The sequence below is a fragment of the Motacilla alba genome, chromosome 1A (genome assembly GCF_015832195.1).
Source record: "Motacilla alba alba isolate MOTALB_02 chromosome 1A, Motacilla_alba_V1.0_pri, whole genome shotgun sequence".
In the NCBI taxonomy this organism is placed as follows: Eukaryota; Metazoa; Chordata; class Aves; order Passeriformes; family Motacillidae; genus Motacilla; species Motacilla alba.
Genome location: NC_052031.1, coordinates 59403758 through 59428847, shown reverse-complemented (window position 1 = coordinate 59428847; position 25090 = coordinate 59403758). Strand labels below are relative to the sequence as shown.

The 25090-nt window shown below is 40.3% G+C and overlaps 1 protein-coding gene across 1 annotated transcript in view; it reads right to left on the bottom strand.

The window, feature by feature from the left end:
* Nucleotides 1-382: 382 nt before the first annotated feature.
* PTN (pleiotrophin) overlaps nucleotides 383-25090 on the bottom strand; it is a 77251-nt gene continuing 52543 nt past the window's right edge. Inside the window, exons 2-5 of the mRNA XM_038153693.1 lie at nucleotides 24121-24230; nucleotides 22543-22716; nucleotides 21348-21509; nucleotides 383-7093 (exon numbers count right to left, since the gene is read on the bottom strand). Coding sequence (XP_038009621.1) covers nucleotides 7041-7093; nucleotides 21348-21509; nucleotides 22543-22716; nucleotides 24121-24229 — 498 coding nt within the window. The 5' untranslated portion in view covers nucleotide 24230 and the 3' untranslated portion in view covers nucleotides 383-7040. The remainder of the gene's footprint in view (nucleotides 7094-21347; nucleotides 21510-22542; nucleotides 22717-24120; nucleotides 24231-25090) is intronic.

Genomic DNA, 25090 nt, shown 5'->3' with positions numbered 1-25090 from the left:
ATGAGGGTTTACCACTGCTTGCCTGATAGTGTAATTTTTTAAAAAATCAAATTCAGCTGTAATCCATCGTTGTGTCAATATCAACACAGGTTGAAACAACTGTATAGTGAAACAAGCTGCTTAAAAGAACTGAAAAGTGCCAGGAAATTGGGACAGACAGGCTTTAGAGGGCACAAACCAAAGAAATGTTTCCTGCTAGATTCACTTTCTGGCAGACCTCTTTCTACAGACTAAAACTTTTTCTGAATTTACAGATCTGTTTGTGTGACAAACCACACCCACAACCAACAAAAACTAGTATAATAAAGAGATACCATTATATACTTAGAATTAATTTAAGAAACTCCAGAAACCGTTTCCACAACCAAATGAGAACACCGTGTGTCTGTGTATTAGTTTATTTAATTCTTTATCGCCACTAAGAGCAAGTAAATTACGCTGATACAACTGGTAAACATATACATTCGCTAGAGCCCCCCAAAATCCCACAGAGCTAAGGAAAACATCAAGGGATGTTACAGGATTAATGCTTTCGATCTACAATATGGATATATGGCTTTCATACAAGTTTTAAAAAATTGAAAAGGTAACACACTGCTAGCTTACAAAATCAATATACAAACTGGAAAAAAAAGGAAAAGGAACAGGAAAAGAAAGTAACCCATAAGAAGATATCATATAGCACTGGTTTAATAGATATATACAGAATTAGAAATCCATTGAACATGATATTCAGGCTTTGTTATTTTGACTTTCATTTCTCCTTTCAGTTTACCACTCAAACTACAAGAATTAATATGATTTCTCTCTTACTTTTACTTTTCCATCTTATTTTACCCATTTTCCTCATATTTTATTGGCAGAGAAAAAGATTTTTCCTATGTGTGTTTGTATGTTCACACTTAACTGAAGGAGTTTGTCCACTTCAAAGCTTTGAACAAAGCCCTTGCATGTACTTGGTGTGACAGAAGAGAACATCACAGTGACATTAAGTCCTTTTGGCCATTACACTGGCATGTCTTTTGCATTTCCCTTGGACACAGCTATTCTTAAACTGAAGTGCTGCAAGTGGGAAGAAATCTAGCTCTTCATCCTACTTGTGTATCCTCACTTAAACAACAGCACAGGACAAAAAGCTCTTTCATTTCAACCACAGCCTGAAAACATGGCAGCACCAGTTGTGATTCACATTTAGAGTTACGCATGCACCTTTCTAGAGTTTCCCCCCATGTATGAATGTATATATATATAGCATATATATATATATATATAGCATATATATATATATATATATGCAGTATGCATGTGTGTGTATTTAGAGAGCTGCTGTGTCTGATGCTGACATCTGCATTAGGTGGATTCTAACTCCAAGCTGCAGCCTGCCTCTGCTTCAGGCCACCTCAGCAATCACAACACACTCTGGACTATCACAGCCATTTCCTCCAGCTGTAAAGTCTAGATGAACTACATGATTGTAAAATAGGGAGCGAAATGAATGATCTAATAAGAAAAGCTAAATAATATCTTGTTGCCAGATAGAACAGAGTGAGGGAGTTCAAACAGCAAAATTAATTGAATTAAACTGGCTGTGAGTAAAACAGCCGAGCAGAGGCTACCCATTTTTCTAGCTTTCCATCACTGAATTCAGGGTTAAAGGTTTTGTACAGTCTTTAAGTTTCAATGATCTTCTGCAATGGGAATACTTGTACACCTCTGTTTTTAGCTCATCAACAAATCCACTCTTTGGACATGTTTTCAGTTTTGTTGCGGGTTTTTTGTTGGTTTTTCTGTTTGTTTGTTGTTATCATGGCTTTTTTAAGAAAGGAGTCAAATCTGTAGGTACAGCTTTTACATATACAACTCACTCAAAGCCAAGTAATTTAAAGGCTAGGAGATACTTACAGAGTTCTTTAGCCATCTGGGACTCTAAGGCATCCAAATTTAAATGGCAAACTGCAGAGAGGGTTAAAGGATTGTACAACCCCACCAATGAGATAATAGTTGAATATAGCTGAATTCTCATGCTTTCCCAGATTCTTGCTCAGTTCAGAGTGGTGAGGCATCATAACAAATGGCCTTTTGTGAAGAGTGGCAGAAAGAGGCCATTAGGAAAATTATTTGATTTCAGCATTGTTTAGTTTTGGTCCAAAAGCAAATTTTGATGCTGCTATGAATGAGACTACCTACATCTTCTCCAAATGCAAACACCCATGGGTGGAAGAGGCTCTCTCCATGCTCTACACCTGCTCAGGCAAGTCTTTCACTATCCCTGAAACTCCATGCACCACAATAATTTGATGATAAAAGAGGACAGTGGTAAAGGATACAGCTGCTTGCCACCATTTATCTAGTTAAGGTGGTTTTCTGTTTTCTGTGGTTTTTTGTTTGAAGACAGACACTCCTGCATCAATGTCTCTAATTTTTGAGATGATATTTTGATCATTTCTGTCCCCTGGGAAGCCATGACAAGGTCAAGTTATAAGGAAAGTTTTACCAGCAATCCATCCTCCCTGCAAATCCAGGGATTCTCTTTGCTCATTGTCATACTGTGATTAAAAAAGTTGCTACTGTGTCTTTTAATTTCAGAAGGACACAGTTGGAGGAAATTTGTGGTATGGGCTTCCTGAGGCTATTTTGCAACAATACAGGAAGAAATGGAGAATATAGTCTCAAGGATGAGGAAAGATCATCAACATCCACAGAAGAACTGAGAAGTAGAGCACATTACCAGAATTGAAAGAATAAATGCTATCAAAATTATGAATAAGTGTGGGAGGGCAGGCAACAGGTATAATCTGTCTCTGCAAAGGAGAGAACTCAGTCTCAACTTCAGAGAAGTGCTGTCCTAGAGAATAAAAATGCACTGAATACAAGACACCTACCCCTACTGACATATTGTTTCCCCTTAGAAGGATTTGGGAGACATTTTTCATGTGGAGACATGAAATCCCACTGCTATGGGATATCAAAATGATGTCCACCTCACCAATATATTGCTTTAGAAAAGTGGTGAGTTTACATTGTTAATGTTGCTGCAGTTCCTAGAGGAAAAATTGAGGGAAAATTAGGTTGTTGTCCCACCCTCAACATTGACATTAGCCTGTATACCATTGTCTCCTTTTGACTTAGTCTCCACTTGAACACTTTCTTTTGAGGCTGAAGTGGGACTTCACTTCTCTGTAACATTTTACATTTGATTTGTTTTCATTAAGGCACAAATCAGGGAAAGCATAAAAACAAATGTGCCAACCAGTAGTTCTGCCTTTTGCATGTAAGGAACAGGCAACAGAAGTTTGTATAAAATGCTCCTGATTTCCTATCTGTCTCTTCTTAACCAACTCTCCAAAGCTGCCTGTTTATATATTTTGTAATTGTTATTCGTTAATTTCTTCTAACTTTTTCTCCTTTGAAAAGCAGTTCAGCCCAGAATGTCATTATAGAATTAGAAGATGAGAATCAGTAAATTACAATTTAGTATCTACCTGCATGTACAACAAACATTTTCCCTTCCTGGAGTCTTGCCCAGAAATTTTGCTGCACTTAACAGACTGTTAAATAGGCCAGGCTGACCTGGGCATTTCTTTCAGATGACATGTCTAAGTCAGAAAATGTCCCAGTCCTCAAATACTGTTTTAAATCAAGACATAGACAGGCCTAACTGAAAGCAGCATTGCCTCAGCTTAGTTAGAGAAAGAGAGGGGAGATATACCCAAATATATTCAGGTTTAAACTCACTGGAATCCAGAATCTGGATGCAGATTCATCCATAGCTGATGCTCTGCAACTCACCCATCTCTTTTATAACAGATTTGAGCGCTCAGAAAAAGGCTGTCATTTGGGGGTTTTTTATCACCTCCCCATACTCCATTACAGCTGTAGCAAATGAAGATGTAAACCACTCCTCGAGAGGGACATCCATGAAACAAATTTCTGTCCATTAAACTAGGTAAGCAACACATCTATGCTAAGTCATTTTTCATTGTAATAGGATAGCACCAAGAGGGTAAACACGTTTTTCATCTGAAGTAGCTGCTCCCACAGCACTGTCAGACCAACTTGCCCTCCCAATCAGGGAGGGTAGAAGATTAGAAAGCAAATGTGGAGAAGTTTCAGAATGACTGAAGTAGAAACTGATCCAGATGAGTGGGAAGAGGTTTTGTTCAGAATCTTGCCTTTTGCTTTCTTGATAATGTCACTAGTGAAACAAGGGCTCCTTTTAGGTACTGGGAGCCTCCTTCTAGAGCTGACCTGACTGACCTATTCAATCTTCCTCTGTGTTCTGCCATAAATTACTTTATCACCTCCTGCATAGCCAGACTTTCCACTGAATTTTTTCTTCTGGCTTATTGGAAACTTTCTTCATTTTAAGTTTATAAACTATTACTCTAATTGCTGTCAACAATAATATGCCAATATAGATGCGAACATATGTGGATGAGTCGTACATAAGAAATGTTCTCCTATTTCACACCCTTTGCTGAATTTTCTTCTGGTCCTAACAAGGTATTTTTTGTTTTGTTTCCTAGTTTTTTGTAAACTCTCTCCATGAAGGCCCTATGCCACCACAGGAACCTGACTGGCTTCCTTCAAAATCTATTAGGAATGCTCCTTTAACAAGCAAGAGGGGCAGTTAAACAAAAGGACCATGAGGTGTCAGAGGAAACACAGGGGAATTTATTTTCTTTGTACTCACGGAGGTGGAAATAAGAAGTCACATCTAGGGTTTGCTAAATTACAATCAAAGTGTTGGTCTCAACATCATTCCCAATTCCTGCCAGCTCCCTATGAAATATGGACTAGGTTAACCAGTGTGAGACAATGGTGCAACAGTGTTGGCACTCAAAGTTGAGCCACTTCAAGTGAACTGATGCAGCATGTAGACAGACAAACCTTTGGTGAGTGAAAATAAGTTTCCTTCTCCCTTTGCTTTCAACCAGACCTACCAAACCATTAGTTTAAGTCTGAGGCACAAGCACAGGTAGACCTGATTAGACCATTAACAAACCAAATAGCACCCAGAACCACCTAAATATGAGCCTTTATGATTTTAGATTTGGTCTTTGCACCTCCACCATGTGTGGGGGACATTTTTAACTATACCACAGACTCAGGTATGTCTAACTGCATGGTCGAAATAACAAGGACATCAACACAGACTGCAAAACACACCCAAGGAGTCTGGGAAATAATTGTGAGGCTAGTCTACCTTAAGCTATGTGCAGCCTTGGCTAGGAGGCTTCAGAATGTTTGGGAACAGAAGGAGTTGCCTCACCGTGAGTCCAGATCAGCCGTACCCTCCGTGTGAGAAAAAAGAGGGCATGCTCTACAATTGTTACAATTCTTTCTCATAGAAAAGGGGAGTGATGTTAGTATGACAAGAAAAAGATTCTCTGCTTGTCTACAAGCTAATCCCAAGAGAGAAATGTGATTTACTAGATGAACACAGCCTGCTGCAGCTTCACTGAAGTCAGTGGGTACCATGCAGGAGTACAGGGGAGACTGTTCCTCTTGACCAGCAGGCAAACCTGCAGCCCACACAAATGGCAAAGCTTATTTATTGCTGCTGAATTTTAAGATTTAGAATTCCAAAGCAATGATTTTGAACTTTATCTGGGCACTGAAATCCCTTATGTTTCCTCTAAAAATTTTGGTCTGCTTGATGTCAGCTTGTTAAACAACCCTTTACTTTGAGACAGACCAGCCATTTGTCAGATCTTTTTTCTACTTTGTGACTTCCCTCAGGATTCAGAATCATTTAGATTAGGTAAAACTGAACAAACTGAAAAACAGCTGGTTGTAATTTTTCTCTTTTTTCCCCCTGCAAACTATATATTAAAAAAATCACAACTAATTTTATGTTGACTGAGCTTTCCCCAAGGTTTTTTGCTTATATAAAAAAATGTAAGAAAGCAAAAGATACTGGTTTTGTATTTCCCTTCTGTTTTACTGAAAGATAAACCCAAAATTATTTCATTCCTATTGGTTTCAGGTCCCACAAATTGTCCCTTTTTTGGTCAAATATATGAACTACTTCTGGTGGTTTTCAAACAGATTTCTCCTTTTATTTCCCACCAGACATACTATTTTTTAACCAGCTATAATTAAGATTAACAGAAATATTGCCACTGATACAAAAGAGAGCTGGGTTAGGCAGAATCACAACAATTTCAACTAGATCTTTTATGAAAATTATTTTTCCCCTTCTGTCAAAATGAAGAAATAAAATACATCATTTTTCAGCTTTGATAGGTGAAATGGAGGACACTACCATTCACCAACACTGATATGCTGAAAAGTGGAAAGTTTTGTCATCATTCCATTTTGAAAAATCATTGCTAGAAAATCATGAAAAATTAGGATTCTTTTACGTCCAGTTGTTGAAAGATTTTAGATTTACTGCCAACATTCAAAATATGGTCAAGGAAAGGAGTGTTACTGGTTTTCACTTGTAGATGGAGACATTTTGAAATGAGCATTAAGCACACATCCAAGAAAATCCCATACTTGTAAATACTCAACAGAATGCCCCCATCCTTTCCTTAAACAAACAGTTCCATACAGTTATGCAGATGTAATCAGATATTAAGAAATAGGCCTCAATTTTTCAGATGTAAGGTCCCGATCTTAAATATAAATGCATCCAGCCAGAGTGCTATGTTCACACAGGATAACACTGGCTTCAGCAGAGCCCCTCACAGGCTCAGGTTCTGCTTGCATGCACTAATTACCAGACTGAGACCTATGACAAGACTTGAGAAAAAAAAAATTAAAAACCTCTACATTTTCAATATACAATAGACATAATTTTCTAAATGAGTTCGGAGTCCTTTATTACAGGCCTCTAAAAATTGTTGTTAGGGTTATACATTAAAAATACTAAGGTAATATAAAAAAAAGGAATTTTTCTGTGTTTGCTTTTTTCCTTCTATGGTACCATTAAGCTATAAATAATTTTAGGATAAGATGCCTAGGTATAAATGAAACTGTTAACTGATCATGTTTGCTGATGTCCCTTTCTCACACTGCCCAAGTTGACTCCATTAGTCCAGCATCTTCTCTTGTTTCTTGCCTTCCTTTTTCTTCTTCTTGGATTCTGTCAAGATATAACAAAAACAATAAAAAATTAGTGTCTAGCTGTCACTGCAATAAATTTTATTTAGCATCAGTGGAAGTTCCCCCTTTTATTTTTTGTCTCCATGCACATAAGAATCGTCTCCTGATTTTGAACAAAGAAAGGGAAAAGAGAAGGAAAAAAAAAACAAACAAGAAAGGTCAAGCCAGTAGAGAAGATGGAGAGGGAGTTGCACGTTCAGTTCAGAACCCTCCCTATCTGGGGGCTGACCCTGTTTGGCATGCAAAGCATTGTCTCAGGAACTTGCTTGGAAAATAAGAAAACAGCAGGCATCTCCTGGAGAAACCGGGTCACGGCTCAGTGGAGAGCAGGAAGAAAGCATTGCACACACTACCCACACATATACCCTTCCCCTGCTTCCTTTCTGTCTCATTGTGAGCCTTTGGCTTTCTCTGAATGTGTGAGCAGCTCCAGAGCATGAGGAGAAAGCTCTCTTGTTTCTCCAGCTCCTCCACTGCCAACCCTTCCCCGTTCCCCTGGGACAGACACCTATGTGCACTCGGGAGGAAACGGGAGCTTGGCCCAGGGTCCTGGGATGGGAGCACAGCCTGTCCAGCCAGCTGAGACTGATGGGACGAGCAAAGGAATAAGGAGCACCTGCTTCCCTAATTATTTTGGGGTATACGAGAGAAGGATGAGAAGGCAAAAGTGAAAATTTGTGTGTTGTACTACCACCTGCAGTAACTTTCACTTACTCTAGGGTAGCATGGTTTCAACAGGTAAAAGAAATTCACAGAGAGACCTTGGAAATTAAAACAAATTAAGAGGATTAGGTACTCTTGTGTCACATGTCACCTTGTAATGGGGAAAATAGCAGCTCTCACTGGGAACATGAGTAAATCCCTATTGATACCAGCACACCAGGTACCACAGAGAGATGGAAACAAAGCTTCTGTGAAGCATCTTTCCTGGAACTAGAACAGCAAGCAAGCAGATCCAGGTTTGTCTAAATCCGGATATCATTAACCAAACCAAGAAAACTGTCATAGAATATTCTGAGTTAGAAGGGATCCAGAAGGATCGCTGAGTCAAACTCCTGGCCCTGCACAGGACCACCCAAAAAAATCCCACCATGTTGCCTGAGAGGGCTGTCCAAGGACTTCTTGAACTCTGCCAATCTTGTCGCCATGAACACCACCTCTGGTTAAATAACAACTATCACCTTGAATGAGAAGAAAAGCACTTAGCCCTTAAGGTGGAATTCTTATTTTTAAATACGATTCTTTTCCCTCTGTCTCATTTACATAACATAGTCTAGGAGTCACCAGATGTGGTAAAAACAGTTTGTTTTCATTAAAACCAAGGCAACTACACCAACTTCTTTCAGGTATAGATAGGGCCAGGTACCTCCAGCAAAAGGCAAATTTTGGCTACCACATTTCTCTGATGGTTGTTTTTCTTTTTTCTTAGTGTTTCAAACCAACATTTTTTTCTTCTTGTTACAACAAAACAAAAATTACTTCCAGTAATCCTTCAGTCAAAGCAAATCAAATACTTGTTTAGTCATATAACCTGCTCTAAAATCTCTTTCCCTTAAAAACTTTGCTTAAATTTCATAGGGATAATAATAATTTAATTTCAGAGATTATTTAAAAGAATAAGTTTTGTTGTTTTTTTTTTATTTTTTCCCCCTGCTTTTGCATGTGTGTGTGTGCTTGCATGTGCATCTGAATGTCTGTAGTCTGGAGCTATTCACAGAATCCGACACTATTTCATAACCTGTCATTAAAAAAAGTAACTTTCATTGACTTAGTATCTAATTTGCTTTCAGCTACAGCTTTGCCTCCACCCTGCAAATTTTCTGTATCCCCCCTCAATCTCTCTTACCCACATCCTCCACTTCCTCTACTTTTGCCTCTCTATAAGACTGACCCTCCTGGATTCTGTATTGATTGCACTCTCCCTCATACTTTTTATTCCCCACACAACACCACTTTCTCTGAAAGAAACAGTGGCATTTTATCAATCAGAGTGGAACAGGAATCTGCAATATTTATTTAGAGCCAGCACAAGCAGCAGGGCACTATGCAGACTTGAACCACATTTACTAAGAGCAAAGGAGGCATAAAAATGCAGGCAGACTGCCAGCAGGACTCTGCAGAAGAGTCCAGGAGAAGACTGTGGTCTGGAGCCATGTGAATGCACCAAGTCCCCATCCTCACTTGACCTGAGGTACCAGACAACCCACTGTTTATCCATTTGCACTTAATGCCTCTGGGTCCACATGTCTTCCTTTCTCAATTCTTTCCCTTTGTCTGCCTTGTGGTAATTTGCTCATCATCCAAATTGCCAAACCCATCTACCTCCACAGACAAGTGACTCTGCTTTGGGCCTCAGCAGAGTAAAACTGTCATGAGCCAGATGGGATTCATCCCTCATTAAAAGTACTCACACCATCACAGCTTCATCTTTCAGACAGGTAATCTGGATTGATGAACAGGGTATTTGCTCCATTAAATGACATGCATACACACAATTGTAGGAATATTAAAAAAAAAAAAAAAAAAGGAAAGAAGGAAACTGCCCAGATATTTCCCAGCCCCGAGGCTCTTTTATAATCCCACCACAGACACCAATACCCATGTGCTGACCCATGAAAATGCTGATGTTCATATGTTCATGCACAAGTCTATTCACAGCTACACTCAGCCTGTTTTGATTATGATCAGGCTATGGTATGTCCCTGGCAAACAATGTATAAAGTCACTTTAAGATGCACTTTGCTCGTGTTTTTTTCATTTCTCTTCATACTCTTTGCATTTGTGTCTTTCAGGCTTTTATTGTTCTCACCTCTGTTTACCCTACGCCACGATTTCCACTTTTATGACAAGCTGTTGGGTCACAGCTATACTGGGAACCACATCACCCTGATCACCCTGCCAGTGCTACCCTCCTCAGAGTAACCAGGAATGACCGAAATCACCATGCTCAAAAGGCTGACAAGTTCAAACAATGAGAGTTATCTGCCAGCTCATCAGTCCCAAACTCCAGCATCAGCTGTAGCCATTCACCAGTTAGGGGAAGATCCCCTACGTACACTGTCCAACAGTCCCCCTTCAAGTTTCCTGTTCCATGCATGAAAATGATCAAAATTCAATTCAGGTTAGCACAGATTGGATGTTAAGACCTTCAGTTCAGCCATTTCCTACCAGGCATCTTAACATGGTCCCATCAGAAATTGCAGTGACTAAGCAGAGCCCACTGAGACAGCCTGTCTGATAGAGAAGCCACAAAGCTGATTTCACATCTCACTGGCACTGCAAAGCAGTGTGATCCCAGCAACACTCACCACTGAGCCAGAGGGGAGCAGGAAAAGCTGCCCAGTAAGCAGGGACTATTCTGAGCAGAACACTGCCATTTTCAGGAGCTTTGGGCCTACAGCAGCCTCCTTCTCCTCACCCACCCCATTGAATGCAGTATTTCCACAGGCAGAGCCACAGAGCTCTGCACCAGCTGTCCTTTGCCTTCGGGGAATGTGTTTGCTGCAGACAAGCACTACCAAAAATATAGAGAGACACTATGGTAAAAACACTTAACCAGATGAAACTCAGGTTCACACCAGCCTACACAGAACTAGAATCTAAATCTACTCACTGCCCTATTTGCTTTCAAGCTAGGTGGCCCACTTGTGCCAGACACCAGTTGGCGGTATCTTTATGAGCTATCTATGATAGAATTCAAGGTCCAGAGAGGCAGAAGCAAAGCAAAAAGAAGATGAAAATCTTGGATTTCAGAAGAGCAGATTTTGGTCAGTTCAAGGACCTGGTCATCCAAGCTAAATATCCTGGAGCAGGGTGCATGCAGAGAGCAAATTCCAAATGCCTGGTAGTCCCTGCAGTGTGCAACATCCAAGCAGTGCACAGCCACTCTGCTCCCCACTGGAACCAGGGCACTTCCAGCAAGATCAAAACCAAACAGCCCTGCAGGAGCAAACTGTTTCACTGCACAGGCACTGGATTATCTAATCCTTCATCACCAGAATAATCCTACTGATAGTCACAAGACTTGGAAATATTCACAGGATTAAAAACTGGTCATGGATTAGCACTGGACCCACTTTCTGTGGGCCCAAGATGACCAATAACAAAAATTCCAGTCATGTTCTTAGCGAGTAAACAAGTTAATTTGATTAGCAGAACTTTCTCTATGCAATTTGGAATTGCAGCAGTCCTCTTTAAACAGTCATCTTTATTCCAGAATCTCATTCTTACTATGCAAGCAGCAAATGAAAGTAATTCAGTTGAGCAGGAGCCACACACCATTTGAAGCCGCTCTTAATGTATAAGGCACAAAAGGGAGGTAATTACATTTTAATGGAAGTCAAGCTTTGTAAGCCAAGATTTTCAGGTCTTTATTTTCATTTGTTGAAAAGAAGGTAACAATTCACTCATGGCACTGCTGAACTTCTGTGCATGAAAGTCAAGCAGTGTCCCTAAAAGCAGTATAAATCATACAAAATAGCAAAAGCTGTGCTGATCGAAGGTTAGAGAAAAAAAGTTCCACATCAGATTTTCAGGATACAATTTTCCCAGGGCCTAGCACTCACTCAGTCTTACCAAGCACAGAGGAAGGCGTGTTTTAGAAAGGTCTCTCTACCTCTCAATTGGAGCAAATTTTCCAAACACCAGGTTTCTATGGTGGCAAAGGGCAATGGTGCCATGGGGTGCAGGGAGCTTATGAATTTTGGGGATGAAATGCCTGTCCCTGTGGAATGGAGAAGTCTTAGCTTTGGTATAATCCAGGATTTTACACCTTGGAAAAAAAAAATCTCACAGAGATTCACACTCCAGTCTAGGAACAAAAACTGTAATATTTAGTGATTTCCAGGACTGTAAAAGTATCTGGATATCTGAAAACCCTTTAAACATATTATTTCCTTTTCTTGTAGAGGAAAAGAACTATTCATGGCTATCTAAATACTTTTCTTCCTTTTTTTCCTGTCCTATATACAGCATTTATATATTCCAAATGGTTTAAGAAAGAAAAACTTTACTCCCTAATGAATTCTTCTGAAAAGCCTCTTTGAGAAACACAGTTCTACTGGATGAGGGAAAAAAACAATAATCCACCAGCTGAACAGCAGCAGAAGGCACCGCTCCAATCAATGACTCTGATGTAACTTTTACTTCATTAATAGATTAAAGTTGATTGCATTCCTTATATTTTAGCCTGTGCTCCTTACCAGCTTTCTCTAGTTATCTGTGCTAATTTCTTCACACTTGTGCTCACTCCCCTCCATCAGGTTTTGTTCTGCTTCTCACTTTGCTAAAGCTTTGTTTAGGATAGACTTTCATTTGTTCCCAGTTGAACACAAGAATTACTTGATTTGCACCTAAAGGCTGCAGCTGCCCCATTTAAGTCATGCTGCAAAGTGTGTTAGGAATGGGGAATAGCCAGGTTTATGCTTAGAACAAAAACTAACATATCTGACAAAGGAATGGAACCAAGCCACTGCTCATAGAAAATGTGTCAATAATTTTCTTTCTCATTAGAGTTGCAAGAAGAAATAAATGTAGAGGAAAAATAATCTAATTTGTTCTAAAATGAGCCACAAAACTCTGAAATGATCTTAGACAGCCAGAAGCCATTTCTTGAATCTGACATACTGATGTAAGACCTTTAAACCCTTTCCTTTAACACCCCAACTTAAACTAGTCAGGAATTACAGGGAGCTTTTATTTAAGAGATAATTTGCTGAAACCAAGGATTTTCATCACAAAGGCTTCCCTTTGATGATTTTCTTCCTTCAAATATTTGGGAGAAAAAGTTTCAAAACTGCCTATGCAGAGGCACTCAAAAGACCACAAAGACACATGCAACTTCTGCCTTTGTTCAATGGCCTAATAGCCTGAAGGCAAAGGACATAAAAGCTTCATCTCATTTTCTTTACATCTATGTTAGCCCTTAAGATGTTAGATCTTAAGAGTAAGTATTCAGAAGATTGCAATGGATAAACTTTTCAAACCAAGGCTGCTTTGCAACTGGAGTCTGCTACAGGGGTCTAGCTAACACTTTCACAAGTAGCTCACTTTGCTCTTCCAGTTGGCTTCTCATCCACCTTGGGCACATTTGCACTGCTGCTTCTGTAGGGCAGGGACTTTCTCAGCGCTCTTCATCATGTTCTGAGCTCAGCACGAGAGGGACACAGTCCCAGCTGGCTCTTCAGCCCCCTCCCTGTCTATGCTGTACACAAGATCCCTCTTAATGCCAGCAAGACAGGTGTAGGCACAGGCTGACACATTAAGGGTTTACTTGCTGCATTCACATGTCTGCAGGAGACTGCTGGAGACAGAAAGCTTTAGTAATCCATTGGGACTTTAGTATATACCTATACAGACAGTTATTAGTGATATAATGTCAATAGGGAACCTATTTTATTCAGTCAGCTCTTGAAAACCAGGCACATGCCCTTCTCAGCTGTGCTTTCTGCATCTGCCCCAGATGAGCTCTACTCTTGGGGCACAGGACACGGGGTTGGCTTTGATCAGTGCTCCCCACTCTGCCGACTCACCTGCAAAAGTTTTGCAGTAAGCACAGATAGAAGGAAAGATAGAGAGATGGCAATGTGGAAAATGAGATGGAGGGATAAAAGAAGGGGTGGCAGGGGGAAGAGAACTTGAAATGAAAGGAAGTGAAGAAATAGAAAAGGAAAAGAAGAGAATGGAAGGAACAGGACTTTGTGTCAGTGCTGGGAACAGTAATGAGGGTGAGCATTTGCTGATGGCATACCTTTTATCACAGCAAATCACATATCTTAAGGCATTTCTGTGGCTCAAGGGCACTAGCTAATGCCAAGGAGGTTGGGCTGCTCTTATGAGCCAAGAAAGTGAGGCAATGAGCACATAACAGAATTGATACACACAAGGATATTTAAACTTTCACCCACAAAGGTCTGCGTTAAAACCTAAAAAAAAACTCCTGCAGGCACAACAATTTTCAATTTAGTTCTTCATCTTTTGGGGCAGCATAGAAAATGAAAAAAAAGCTGAAATACAAACCAGGGGGTCAGAAAAACATGAAGATTAAGGTTTCCATGAAATATCCCAGTGTTTTTCTTTTCAAAAACACCTATGAAAGCTGCAGAACAACTAAAACTTGCAAAATATTTAGTTAAAAAAATATTTCTTCTCTCCCTCTCCTACATGCATTTCCTTCTCCCTGGAATTAGGGTTGTGTCAATCAGATTGATATCATGCTATGATCTGACAAGGCATTCAAATTATTTATCCAAACAGTAAAATTTTTCACAGGTACAAAAGCAATCTCAAGGGAAACTACAGCACAAAGTTTCCAAGACACATAAGGAAATAGAAGCAGAAAAGGAACCATTAAAAGACATCCAAACTTTATTGGTTATGGGCTGCACTGGCAGCTTATAAGCAGCTTGAGGCTGGTCCACACTGTAGGCACCATTGTGTTTTGTTTTTCTCATATAGCTTATTCTCATTCCCACTGAAATTGAGAAACACCATATTTCCTCCTGTCACAGCAGCAAGGAGCCAAATGACAGAGTCATGTCTCGGAGCCTAAAGTTTCCAGTGAGTTTTACTTCACCTTGAAACATGAGCCTTGTCCTCAGACTAGCACTGAGAAACACAACCAAGCATTTAGTGCCCAATCTCACCTCTCTGGACCACTGTTTCTTCTCTTGGTTTTCACATTTCCCAGCAGCATAAGGCATAAATTATTCATGGTAAAACTGCTTCTCACAATGTTTATGCAGTGCTCAGTACAATGGCACCCTTTTTCGGCTGGGGCCTCTGGGCACTCATGCAATACAAATAATCATTATGATAGCAACAATAATAACAGCCAGCCATGTTTTTCCCACTGGGCATACACTTCCAGTGTCCTGTCCCACAGAGCTCAGATCACTGTATTCCACTACAGGCTCCTGATCAGTGCCAGGGGCCATTCTTCAGTAAACCTGTCTCACCCTTTAGAACAAGAGAAAAACCTCCTAATTTTACTTTTCAGGTTTTTCTTTAGCTATCACAGCTGTTTCCTAATATGAGAAAATCCCTCATTTTTATAACTAATTAGTTTGAGCAGATTCTATTATTCTGCCTCCTGTAATACTAATTATTACACTAGCTGCATGCCTGCATGACTAATGAGTTACATTAAAGCTGGGGAATTCTAAAACCTACAGAGGGAGATACAGCGTGACTGTGAAGCCAAAACAGGAGACACCAGCATCTTTCAAACAATACGAAATCACAGCCCTAACAAGTCATTTCCTCCCAACAAGTCTGTGTCTCCTCCTGATGCTTTGTGCTGTTGCACCAAGGCAAAGTTGAGGGAGGGCACCCCAGAAAATGAGACTTGTCCAACATGCGAAATGAAGTGGCCCAGTTTCATCATTGCAGCACCCAGTTTGTCTGAGGAACAAATAGCTCAGGAGAGCAAGTCACTCATACACCACTGTCAGCTCCTTGCAACAACCAGCAGTCAAGCCATCCTGCCAAAGTCCTGGTCAGTCCGTTCTGGCAGCACACTGCAAGTAAGATGTTCCCTCAACAGGTAGGAATCTGCCACTGGAGTGTTCAAAAACCACAGGCTGTTTTCTGTTCCTGCCAGCAAAGTAAAGACAGGGATACACCTGCTCATTAACGCAAGTCCATCTCTATGGTTTGACAAGAAGCTTCCTAAAAAGACCCAAGGTAAAATGGTGTTTAACACAGATGGGAGTCCATTGAGATGACTGACATAAAACTAAGGACCCTGATTAAACACTGCAGTTCAGACACTCACCTTGAAGTCAATTGTCACATTCTGATAATTTTATTTACATTATAAAAGTGATCAGCAGCTCCTGATAATTTTATCTGCATGATAAAAGGGAGCAGCAGCTACTAGCTACATGCCTGGACCGGCCACTGATACTTAGTCAATCTGGAAAATCATTTAGCCTTTCTGACTTTCAATTACTACTTTTCTTCTAATTAGTTTTCCTAAGCTCCAAGGAGTCATAGCAGGATTAGCTAATTGCTGCCTGTAAAGATATACAGATAAAAGAAACAAGGCAGGACAGATTATTTATACTTCACTCAACTCAAAAGTAAAACTCTTCAAATTATATGAAATTATTAAAAATACAGAGTGCAGTTACTTATTCCATGCAGTAGCATGCACACACTGGCAAACACAAGGAACTGTACTGACATCTTGCTATGCTCTCAAATGATCTGAATTATACAGAAGAGATTACAGCCATTAACAACTCAGTTAGGTCTTGCCTTTATGTGGAAAATCTTTCCAAACATCGCATGTTGGAGGATGTGGTATTTGTTTGGCACCCCAATTACTAAAGACAACAGTGGTGTGAGAAGTGTTACTATGTGCCAACCTTAGCACATAATTTTTCCTATGTGGCAAGGACTGAGCTGAGCCATGACAAAGTAACTCATAGATGTGATATACTGTAAATTGATAAAGAGTTGGGAAGGGAGAGTCTTTAAGAAGAGCTAAATACAGCCAGTTGAAAAAGTTATCAGAAAGGAGCACAATTCAAAAAAATGAAGGGTACATTGCAGAAAGGGCAGGCAAACCGCTTATTCTATTTAATTTTATCTTAATCAGAAGAATAAATATCTGAAAGTACAACAGTTATGGGGAGAGAGAGAGAAAGAATGAGAGTGACAGAAAGAGTGTAGAAAGAAATAAAGCCCATCAGGCAGCCCAGCTCAATGAAAAGAAATTCCTCCTCTCTTAGCAGTTAAAGCAAAACATTTTCTGAATCCTGACAATCCTCCATTCTTCTGCTTTCTGGCTGGCTGGAACCTAAACAAGCACCCATCAGGTTTTGGTGGGTGTGAGGCTGGCCAGATGGAGGATGTCGGAAGCATTTCGTGCTCCTCAGCGTAAGTTGGCCATTAGAGCAGCCTCTCGACAGAAGTGCCTGAGTCTGTCACATCTGTCAGGACAGTTTAGAGAGACCTTCAACATCACCAGCCTTGCAGACACTGATTAGAATATGCAATTGTGTGTGCTAGAGAAGAGGTGCCTGTCTCCACTGGGATTTTTTGGTAAAAATCACCCTTTCATCCTTTCTAGACTTCATGACAGGCTTTCTCATGACCTCATTTGGCGACTAAATACACAACAAACCGTGGTGCCTGGGACATCACTATCACATGGCTGACAATCTGTCTGCCTAAAGGCACAGCATTCAAGAAGGAAAGATGTTTTTCATCCTGTGCTACCTACACTTTAATCCAGCAGCCCAGGACCAAGCCACTGTCTTCCAGTCTGAGAACACGTGAGCAAAGCTATGGAGAAAAGAGCTTGTCAGGAAGCCAGGTAAGATTAAAATTCCTGGTTCATCATCTGCTCTCATCCCTAAATAAAGTTGTAATCCATAAGACAGCTGCTAAGAAGTAGAAAGTACTGACATAGACCAGCTGCTAAGAAGAAAATATTTATTTTTTTAGTTTCTAAAATAATGGAGAGCACTTAAAAAGGTTTAAAGCCTTTCTATGGATGCTTACTAAAGATAAAAGAAATTCATAAAAACACTTAGGTTACCAGTTTATGAAGAAGGAATTGATTCCCAAAGTTTATGAGCATCTCCTGCTTTAATTTAGCACAAGTTTTGTCAGAGATCATAGAAGTCCTGGAAAACCAAACTATATTTTATCAAAAAATCTGTAAAATTATAAACCCTGAGATTTTTTTGCAGGTATGATTTTCCTTTCTGTTAAGAATAGATCCAACTCCTATGAACAGCAGTTGTTTTTGAAATCATTAAGTGAGAGGAGGGAGACTCATCCTATCAGCACAGCTGCCATACGCTGATGGGCTGGAAAGGTGGATAAGCAACAGTAGGGCAGCATCTACACTTAATATCCATCAAATGGCATTTTCCTCAAAGAGCAGAGAAGGTGAGGAGGAACTTCAGACACCACATCTCATGAAGGAAATGTGTCAGGTGAAGTTTGATGCGCAATGCTTCATTGGTCAGGCCTAGACAAGATAACCTATCTTACTCACACAATTCCTGGAGTTCTTAAATAAGCACACTAATTAATTTCTTTTTTAAATTAGAGATAATTTTGAAGGTCTCAGATACTCCCCATGCAAGCAATGATCAAAATTAAAGTTACATTTAGCTGATTTAGTGGGTGTAATGAACATTAAGAACAATGAAGAATAAGTGGGTGAACAATATGAACAATAAAGTGAGTGTCTTTAGTAGAGGACATGCTTGGAATACTGTTTACATTACAGTCTCTCCATAACAAAAACTCTTTTGCAATTATAGAAGGAATTTAGGTAAGTACAGTAGTGAGTATTCTTATAGTGGATAAATTCTTACACCAAGAAATATTTAAGTCAGAAGCTTTAAAAGATGGCAAGTGACAAAAAAATTAAAAGAAGATATATAAAAGTACCATTGATTGGAGAAGCTAAATAGGGGCTTTTACTGACCTCATTTACAGTATGAAATCAAAAGGAAAATGGATATAATGGAGAGGTTACAAATACAACCTAATAGAATAAAAATTTCACCTCACTGGAAAGGGGGTTAGTCAGGAAAATCAAGAAAACAACACTTTATTTCTGAATATACCAGTATTTTTCAGTGCAATATTTTCTGTCAGTTCACATCTGCGTTTGGTGCTCTCAGCCTGTTGCTGTCAGAGAGGCAGTCATTGGTGCACGTCCTGAAGCAAAGACCAGTCAGAGAGGAGACCATCCACTGTAAAACAGATTCCTGAACTGCTGAGCCCCTGGCTGACTGCTCTGCTGCCAGAGCACCCAAAGGCCAGCAAGCCCCTGCCCTGCTCGGCCAGGCAATCCCTGGATTGGAATGGACAGCCCTTGATCAGCATCCACAGATCTAGCTGAATATCAGTACAGACCTTCAGAAAGTGACCTGCTGCTTCCAAATAATGCATTATGGGCTTTCTTTGTTACACTCTTGAGGCACTGATGCAAAGTTGGGGTGGAAAAGGAGCCTAACATGTCATTTGAAGTGCTCAGGCCATAATCCAGTTCTTCCCATTTCCAAGTAAGGAAATTCGTTAAGATTCTAGCTACAGACTGAATGCAGTTTAAATATTTTCCTTTATCTTAGTTGTGAGTTTGGACTTACCTCCAACCTGTCATTTCCTTCACCTCAGGAAGAAAACAAATACTCTCATTCCAGCCAATGTGCCAGCACTCTGATTTTTAACTCAGAAATAAAGTTCAGTGGGGCAAAACTTTTTACACAGTACTAATCTGCTTGACCTAATTTCTTCCTCTAGTTCCTCCTCCTGGTGCCAACACACTGCCCAGTGTAGCTCCCGTGTAGTTATACCCACAGATCTGCAATATGGACTTAGCTCTGAGCTCAGGCAGGCTGCGTGTGTGTGACTCCCATGCCTGCTGCTCCTACTAATGCCAACAGCAGATGAGTGAGCAGGTGGCATGCAGGAAGATTTCTAATGCAGATCAGGAGAGCAGAACTGCCCAAAGTTATTATGATTAAAAACCCACATTTGTACCTATTTCTCTTTTTGCATTCCTTCAAATCAAATAAAGCCAGGTTTCGTAATTAAGTCAAACCCCATAACTGGTTGCTGCAGTCAGTCCCAATCCAATTTTCAGTCTCAGCTATAACTCACTCCCAGAGTCTAGAATCAGCTAAAGTTGACTCCAATCCAGCAATTTCTCAAGCTCTGCCTTTAAAACTCTAACTTGAAAATGAGCCTGTACCACCCAAGAGCACTGCTCTCACAAAACAATGCTGCATCAATGCTCTGCTTTGTCCCCCTCTCCCCCTGTTCTGACAGCCACTGACAGGATATAGATATATGACTCAGTGGCAGCAGGACAAGGCAGAGGCTCCAGGGGCAGAGGCCTTCGGCAGCACAATAGGAAGCTTCATTCAGTAAACTCCCAAAGGCTACTTAGGCATGGAAACTTAGTGAAAAAAAGAAAACAGCAAAAACATGAAAAAAAGTCCTGCCCCCCAAACTGCTAAATAATAAAAATCACACATTCAAAGCCCTTCCGGCGCTCCCATCCAATCACTTCAATCCCTAAATGATGTTAATTGTCACCAGCTCAACCAACTCAGGTGGTCTCTGAAAATCTAGTTGTAACTTTGCTGCTCCACAGCCTGTCACTGTCTGCACAGGTTCTGGTACTCATCTGATAACTCCATGGATGGTGTGCAAGGAAAACCAGTCACGTGGATGGATGGATGCACACATACACACACACAAAGTGGCTGCAACTTCTCTGGTTGCTCAAGCAGAGCAGGCCACCTGAAGACAACTCGTCTGATCAATGATGCCCCACAGCCCACAGTTTGAAAATTGCTTGTCCCAGGTGCACCTGTCACACCTAATCACATTTATTTGTATTGTTATCCAAGTATTCAGAGCCTGGAATGTGCCAAACCCTGCTGGTTTTAAGTAAACAAATGTCAGGGTAGCACAGCTTTTATAATCTACTTAAAACACATTACTTTTGTATCTCAAACAAGATCTCACAGTTTTAGATCCCACTATAAATCATCCTATACACATAACACCTGCTATTCCAACAAAAGAGTACATTAAAAGGCTTTAATGATTAGAAAGAAAATAAGTTTTTCTAAGGGCCACCTGGAAACACAAATGCAGGGCATATGTCTTTCTGTATACCAGGAATTATACTGTCAGTCACACTTAAATAAGACATACACATTCTGTACTGCTCTTCCTGTTATGTTTGAATAAAGAATAAACAGCCCCAAGGGTGCACAATATTTTCATATTTCAGTGTGCAGTGAAAAGAATATCCTTTCAATGTTACTTGTCCAAAAGGAAAGCAGTCCTGTTTCCAACTAGTCATTATACCAAACAAAACCTATATAAAAGATGTCTTTTTCAAGGGGTATTTTTTCATATTATTATTCCATTCCCATCAACAAGTGAGTTACAAAAAGAATCTTTACTCTGGAAGTCTAGTTATGTAAGCAAACTTGTAACAGTACAGGTGGTCTAAAGTTAAAATTGGAGCTCTAATCCTCAGCTTACTTTTCAAGTGTGAGACAGCCTTGACTATGCAGACCAGGAATATTCTCTGCCTGAGCACTGACAGACAGGAGCAGTGCAGAGCTGAGGAAAGGCCATGAAAGTGCAATATCCTGTACAACTGAGCTCCCACTGAAGCATGCAGGACATCATAAACCCAGTGATTTAGGTAAACTATCATGCAGCTTTCAGCAAATGGAATTTACCTTGAGGTTTGGGTTTGGTAAGCTTCCCACAGGGCTTTGAGATTGTGACAGTCTTCTGGCAGTCAGCGTTATGAAGGGCTCTCTTTAGATTCCCGGTCCGAGTCTTCAAGGCCGTGTTCAAGTCACATTCTCCCCAGGCCTGGAACTGGTATTTGCACTCCGCTGGAGCAAGGAAAAAAAAGGCAAAATTTAAAACACAATGACTGAGCATGAAAACAAAATTATTGTGAGTCTAATAGGATATCACAGGCAACTGGTCCTTCCAGACAAAAAGATGTGCAACTGAAGAAAAGAATCCCAAGAAAACTTTAAAGATTATTTGTGGTGGTAATTGCAGTCTCCCCACCTCCCCAGTGCTTTAAAATTTAATCCTCTTGCTTTTGCATGGATATTGCAATTTTTGGCATATAAAGAGAAATCCCTTCAGCTAGGAATATGAGCAGCAACAACAACAAAAGAAAGAAACAGCATTTTGAAATGTCGTTTACATTCCATATGGTTGTTTCTCCATTTGTGTGATGCCAGAGGTTACCAAACGAAGCTTGAACAGTTTCTAGAATGTATGTGCACCCATAAACTTCTCAAATCTAAAACTGCAGCACTGACTGTGTTGGTAAGGTCACAATAATTTCAAAATCATTAAGCTGTTTACTAGAAAAAAAAAGCCAAGTTTGCAAGAGTAATCAAATTTGAGTTTTGGAGAGACATCTTGTCCAGGACAGATCTGACATATCTTCCTGAACAGGTACATACAAACCTTCTGAACTGAATGGTAAAAATGAAATACACTGGGGTCTGGAATGATAAAAATACACTGGTCTTCACTCCCTGCTTTCACTGCACACATGGGTAGCCAGGCCCTCACACTCCACATCACGCATTGTAAAGCCTGTGGCAGCCATCAGTTCACAGCTGTGAACTTGCACTACTGCCCTAAACAGGGCTGAACACCACAGAGAGCAGATTCCAGCGTGCAGGAAGGCAGAGTTTGTAATAAGTAAGTTACAGAGACTCTCTGCAGAGGAACTCTGAGGAAGCTGCCTTCTGATGCCCTGCATGCTCTAGCTCTAATAAGCCTGAAATGCAGGACTAACACCTTCACCAAGATATCTGCAGAACTAAGCAAAAAAACAGGCTTCCTGCTCCATACTCAAAACAAAAACGGAAGTAAATCCCTTAAGAGAGGGATACTGACCTCCAAATTGCTTCTTCCAGTTGCAGGGAATCTTACACTTCTGAGTCTTGGTGGTTTGTTTGCACTCAGCTCCAGTGCGGGTGCCCTCACGTGTCCCCAGGCCGCAGTCACCACTGGTGGGCACACAGACACTCCACTGCCATTCCCCACAGTCAGACTTCTTCGCCTTTTTCTCTGGATGAAGACAAGAAACCAAGCAAGAGAAGTTCTCAGTACCCAAAGCCTACGGAGAAGTTGCCTAAACTTAACCAAAGCCACAGCACCTGGAAGGGTGAGTAAGGAAGACATTCGTAACACAATGGCCTTAAAAGCAAAATGTCTGACATCCTCTTCACAATTCTGCAGAGACAGGTCAGCCCCTTTGAGTCCAAAGCAGGATGATCATTCAAACCCAGTCCCACTGCCATATTTACTAGTCACTAGTCCATTCAGACTTTCTCAAGTGGATTCTCAACTTCAGAAATGTAAAAACCTACAGGGATCACTGACCAAAACATGCAGAACGGATTTCACTCAGAAAGCTCTGAGTCCAGTAGCTGGTGGCATGCAAATATCCCCAGTTCTAACTGAAGCACTATACACTAAACAATGAGAAATGCATGTGTTGAAATTGTGTATCAGAGGATTTGAGCACCTCCAGGAAATAGCTGTGGGATGCAAACTCTTGAGTTGCTATACCACGTCACATTTTATAACAGTATACTTCAAAGGCAAAGGAGCTACATGGAGAAGTGTACTCAAAGTGCTGTTAATTCAGGTGAGTTTGTTGCTCAGGGAAAAAAGTAAGGATCGTGATTTTATTTAGATCCTTTAACAAAAGTCTTATGAGAAAAGATAGCAATGTTATCAAACCCAAGGATTCACAAAAATAATTACTAAGGTCCCTAAATCATCACAAGTAACTGTAAATACAACTGTATCACTGTAACTGTTTTACTGGGAACACTAATTCTGATGGACTCACAGTTCATATTATCTGGTATATGTTTCCTGAAAATAATAAGACCTTTACAAAAACACCAAAAAATACGTTCTTTAAAAAATGTCAAAACTGAGTTTGACAGATATGAATTTTCCACCCTGGGCCAGTTTCTCTTATAATGAGGTCTGAGTTCATCACTGACAGAAAGCAACTACTGCTGGATGTCTGGCTGTCTGTGCAACAGCGAGTTAGTACAATTCTTTGTCTACAAAGAGGATTTCCACATGACATAGCATCAGTGTAGCACTGTCATATATAACACTGAGCAAGTGCCATAACTGCTCTTTCATCACTCCTGTTTGGTTCCCCCTAAGTCAAGCATGAAACTATTCACAGAGCACATTTTAAGCTGCTTTGCAATATCCACTGTGTGATAAACCAAGGACTCCAGTCTCTGGGGCTGTCAAGCTTCCACTTGACAAGAAAACCCCTTTCTGCTTCCCTATTTAACACAGAACAACATGTCACAGCCAAAAATCCTACCCTGATGTCAAAAGATTAACAAATGACCTGATTTCATAACGAAACCAAAAGCAACATTCTCACATGCATGCAATCTATCTTGGGGATTAACTCTGAATTAGACTGGACCTTACCTGGTTTCTCTTTTTTGCCAGCCTCAGTGGTACTCACAGCTGCCAGAAGGAAAACGAGTGCCAGGAGGGCAGCTGTGAACATCCGACGTTGCTGCTGTTGCTGTTGCATTCTGCAGATCAATGACAGAGAGGAAAAAAAAATGGTTAGTGAGACTGTAAAAAAGTGGGACTCCAACTAAAGCATTTTTGGGAAGCTCTGCTTCAGGATCACAAGATACAAGCAGGTCAAACATAATTAGCTATTGCCAGAATGGGCAATTATCTTCACTCCAGAGAGAATATGGAGATTTTTAACTGTTTTTCCAGCCTGTGTACCAAATCCCTGATCTACATCACTGATGTTATTGGAGGAGTTTTGCCATGGGAAGTTCTGTAACTACTGCTTGTCTTCTGGAAACTGTTAGAGAAACAAGGATCCTGACAGGTCTGGAACTCCACTCCTCTTTTCTGACCTCTGACTCTGAAAAAATAAGCAAAACATACACTTCATTTTTCACTTTACCAACTCATATAAAGTAGGGAATACTTTACTGTCCACCTTGCAAGGGCTGAAGTTCCTATTAGGCTTAGGTGACATCTGAAAAGAGCTTCTTTCACAAAAACTTATATAGGTGATATGTGATATATTATCTTAATTGTCATTGTCATGTTGCTACGTACTTCTTCCTTCCCCTCCAATTAGTGATTCTTCCTAATATAAATTAAGCTAATTTTTTGAAATGCAAAGTAGGCACAGAGATAGGACTTGCACACACTGCTAGAGGCTATCCACAGCATGTTAATAAACCCAAAATCTGGATTTGGGAAGCAAATATTCAAATACAAACAAGTATTAAATACATTTGCTTGGGATTGAAACATCAGTCACTAACCAGTCACCAAAAGTCATTCTCAGCTTTCCCTTTCCCGTTTCTATATTTTGCATTGTCTCATTTTGGCACTGTTTATCAGAACGCAGGGCCTTCAATAC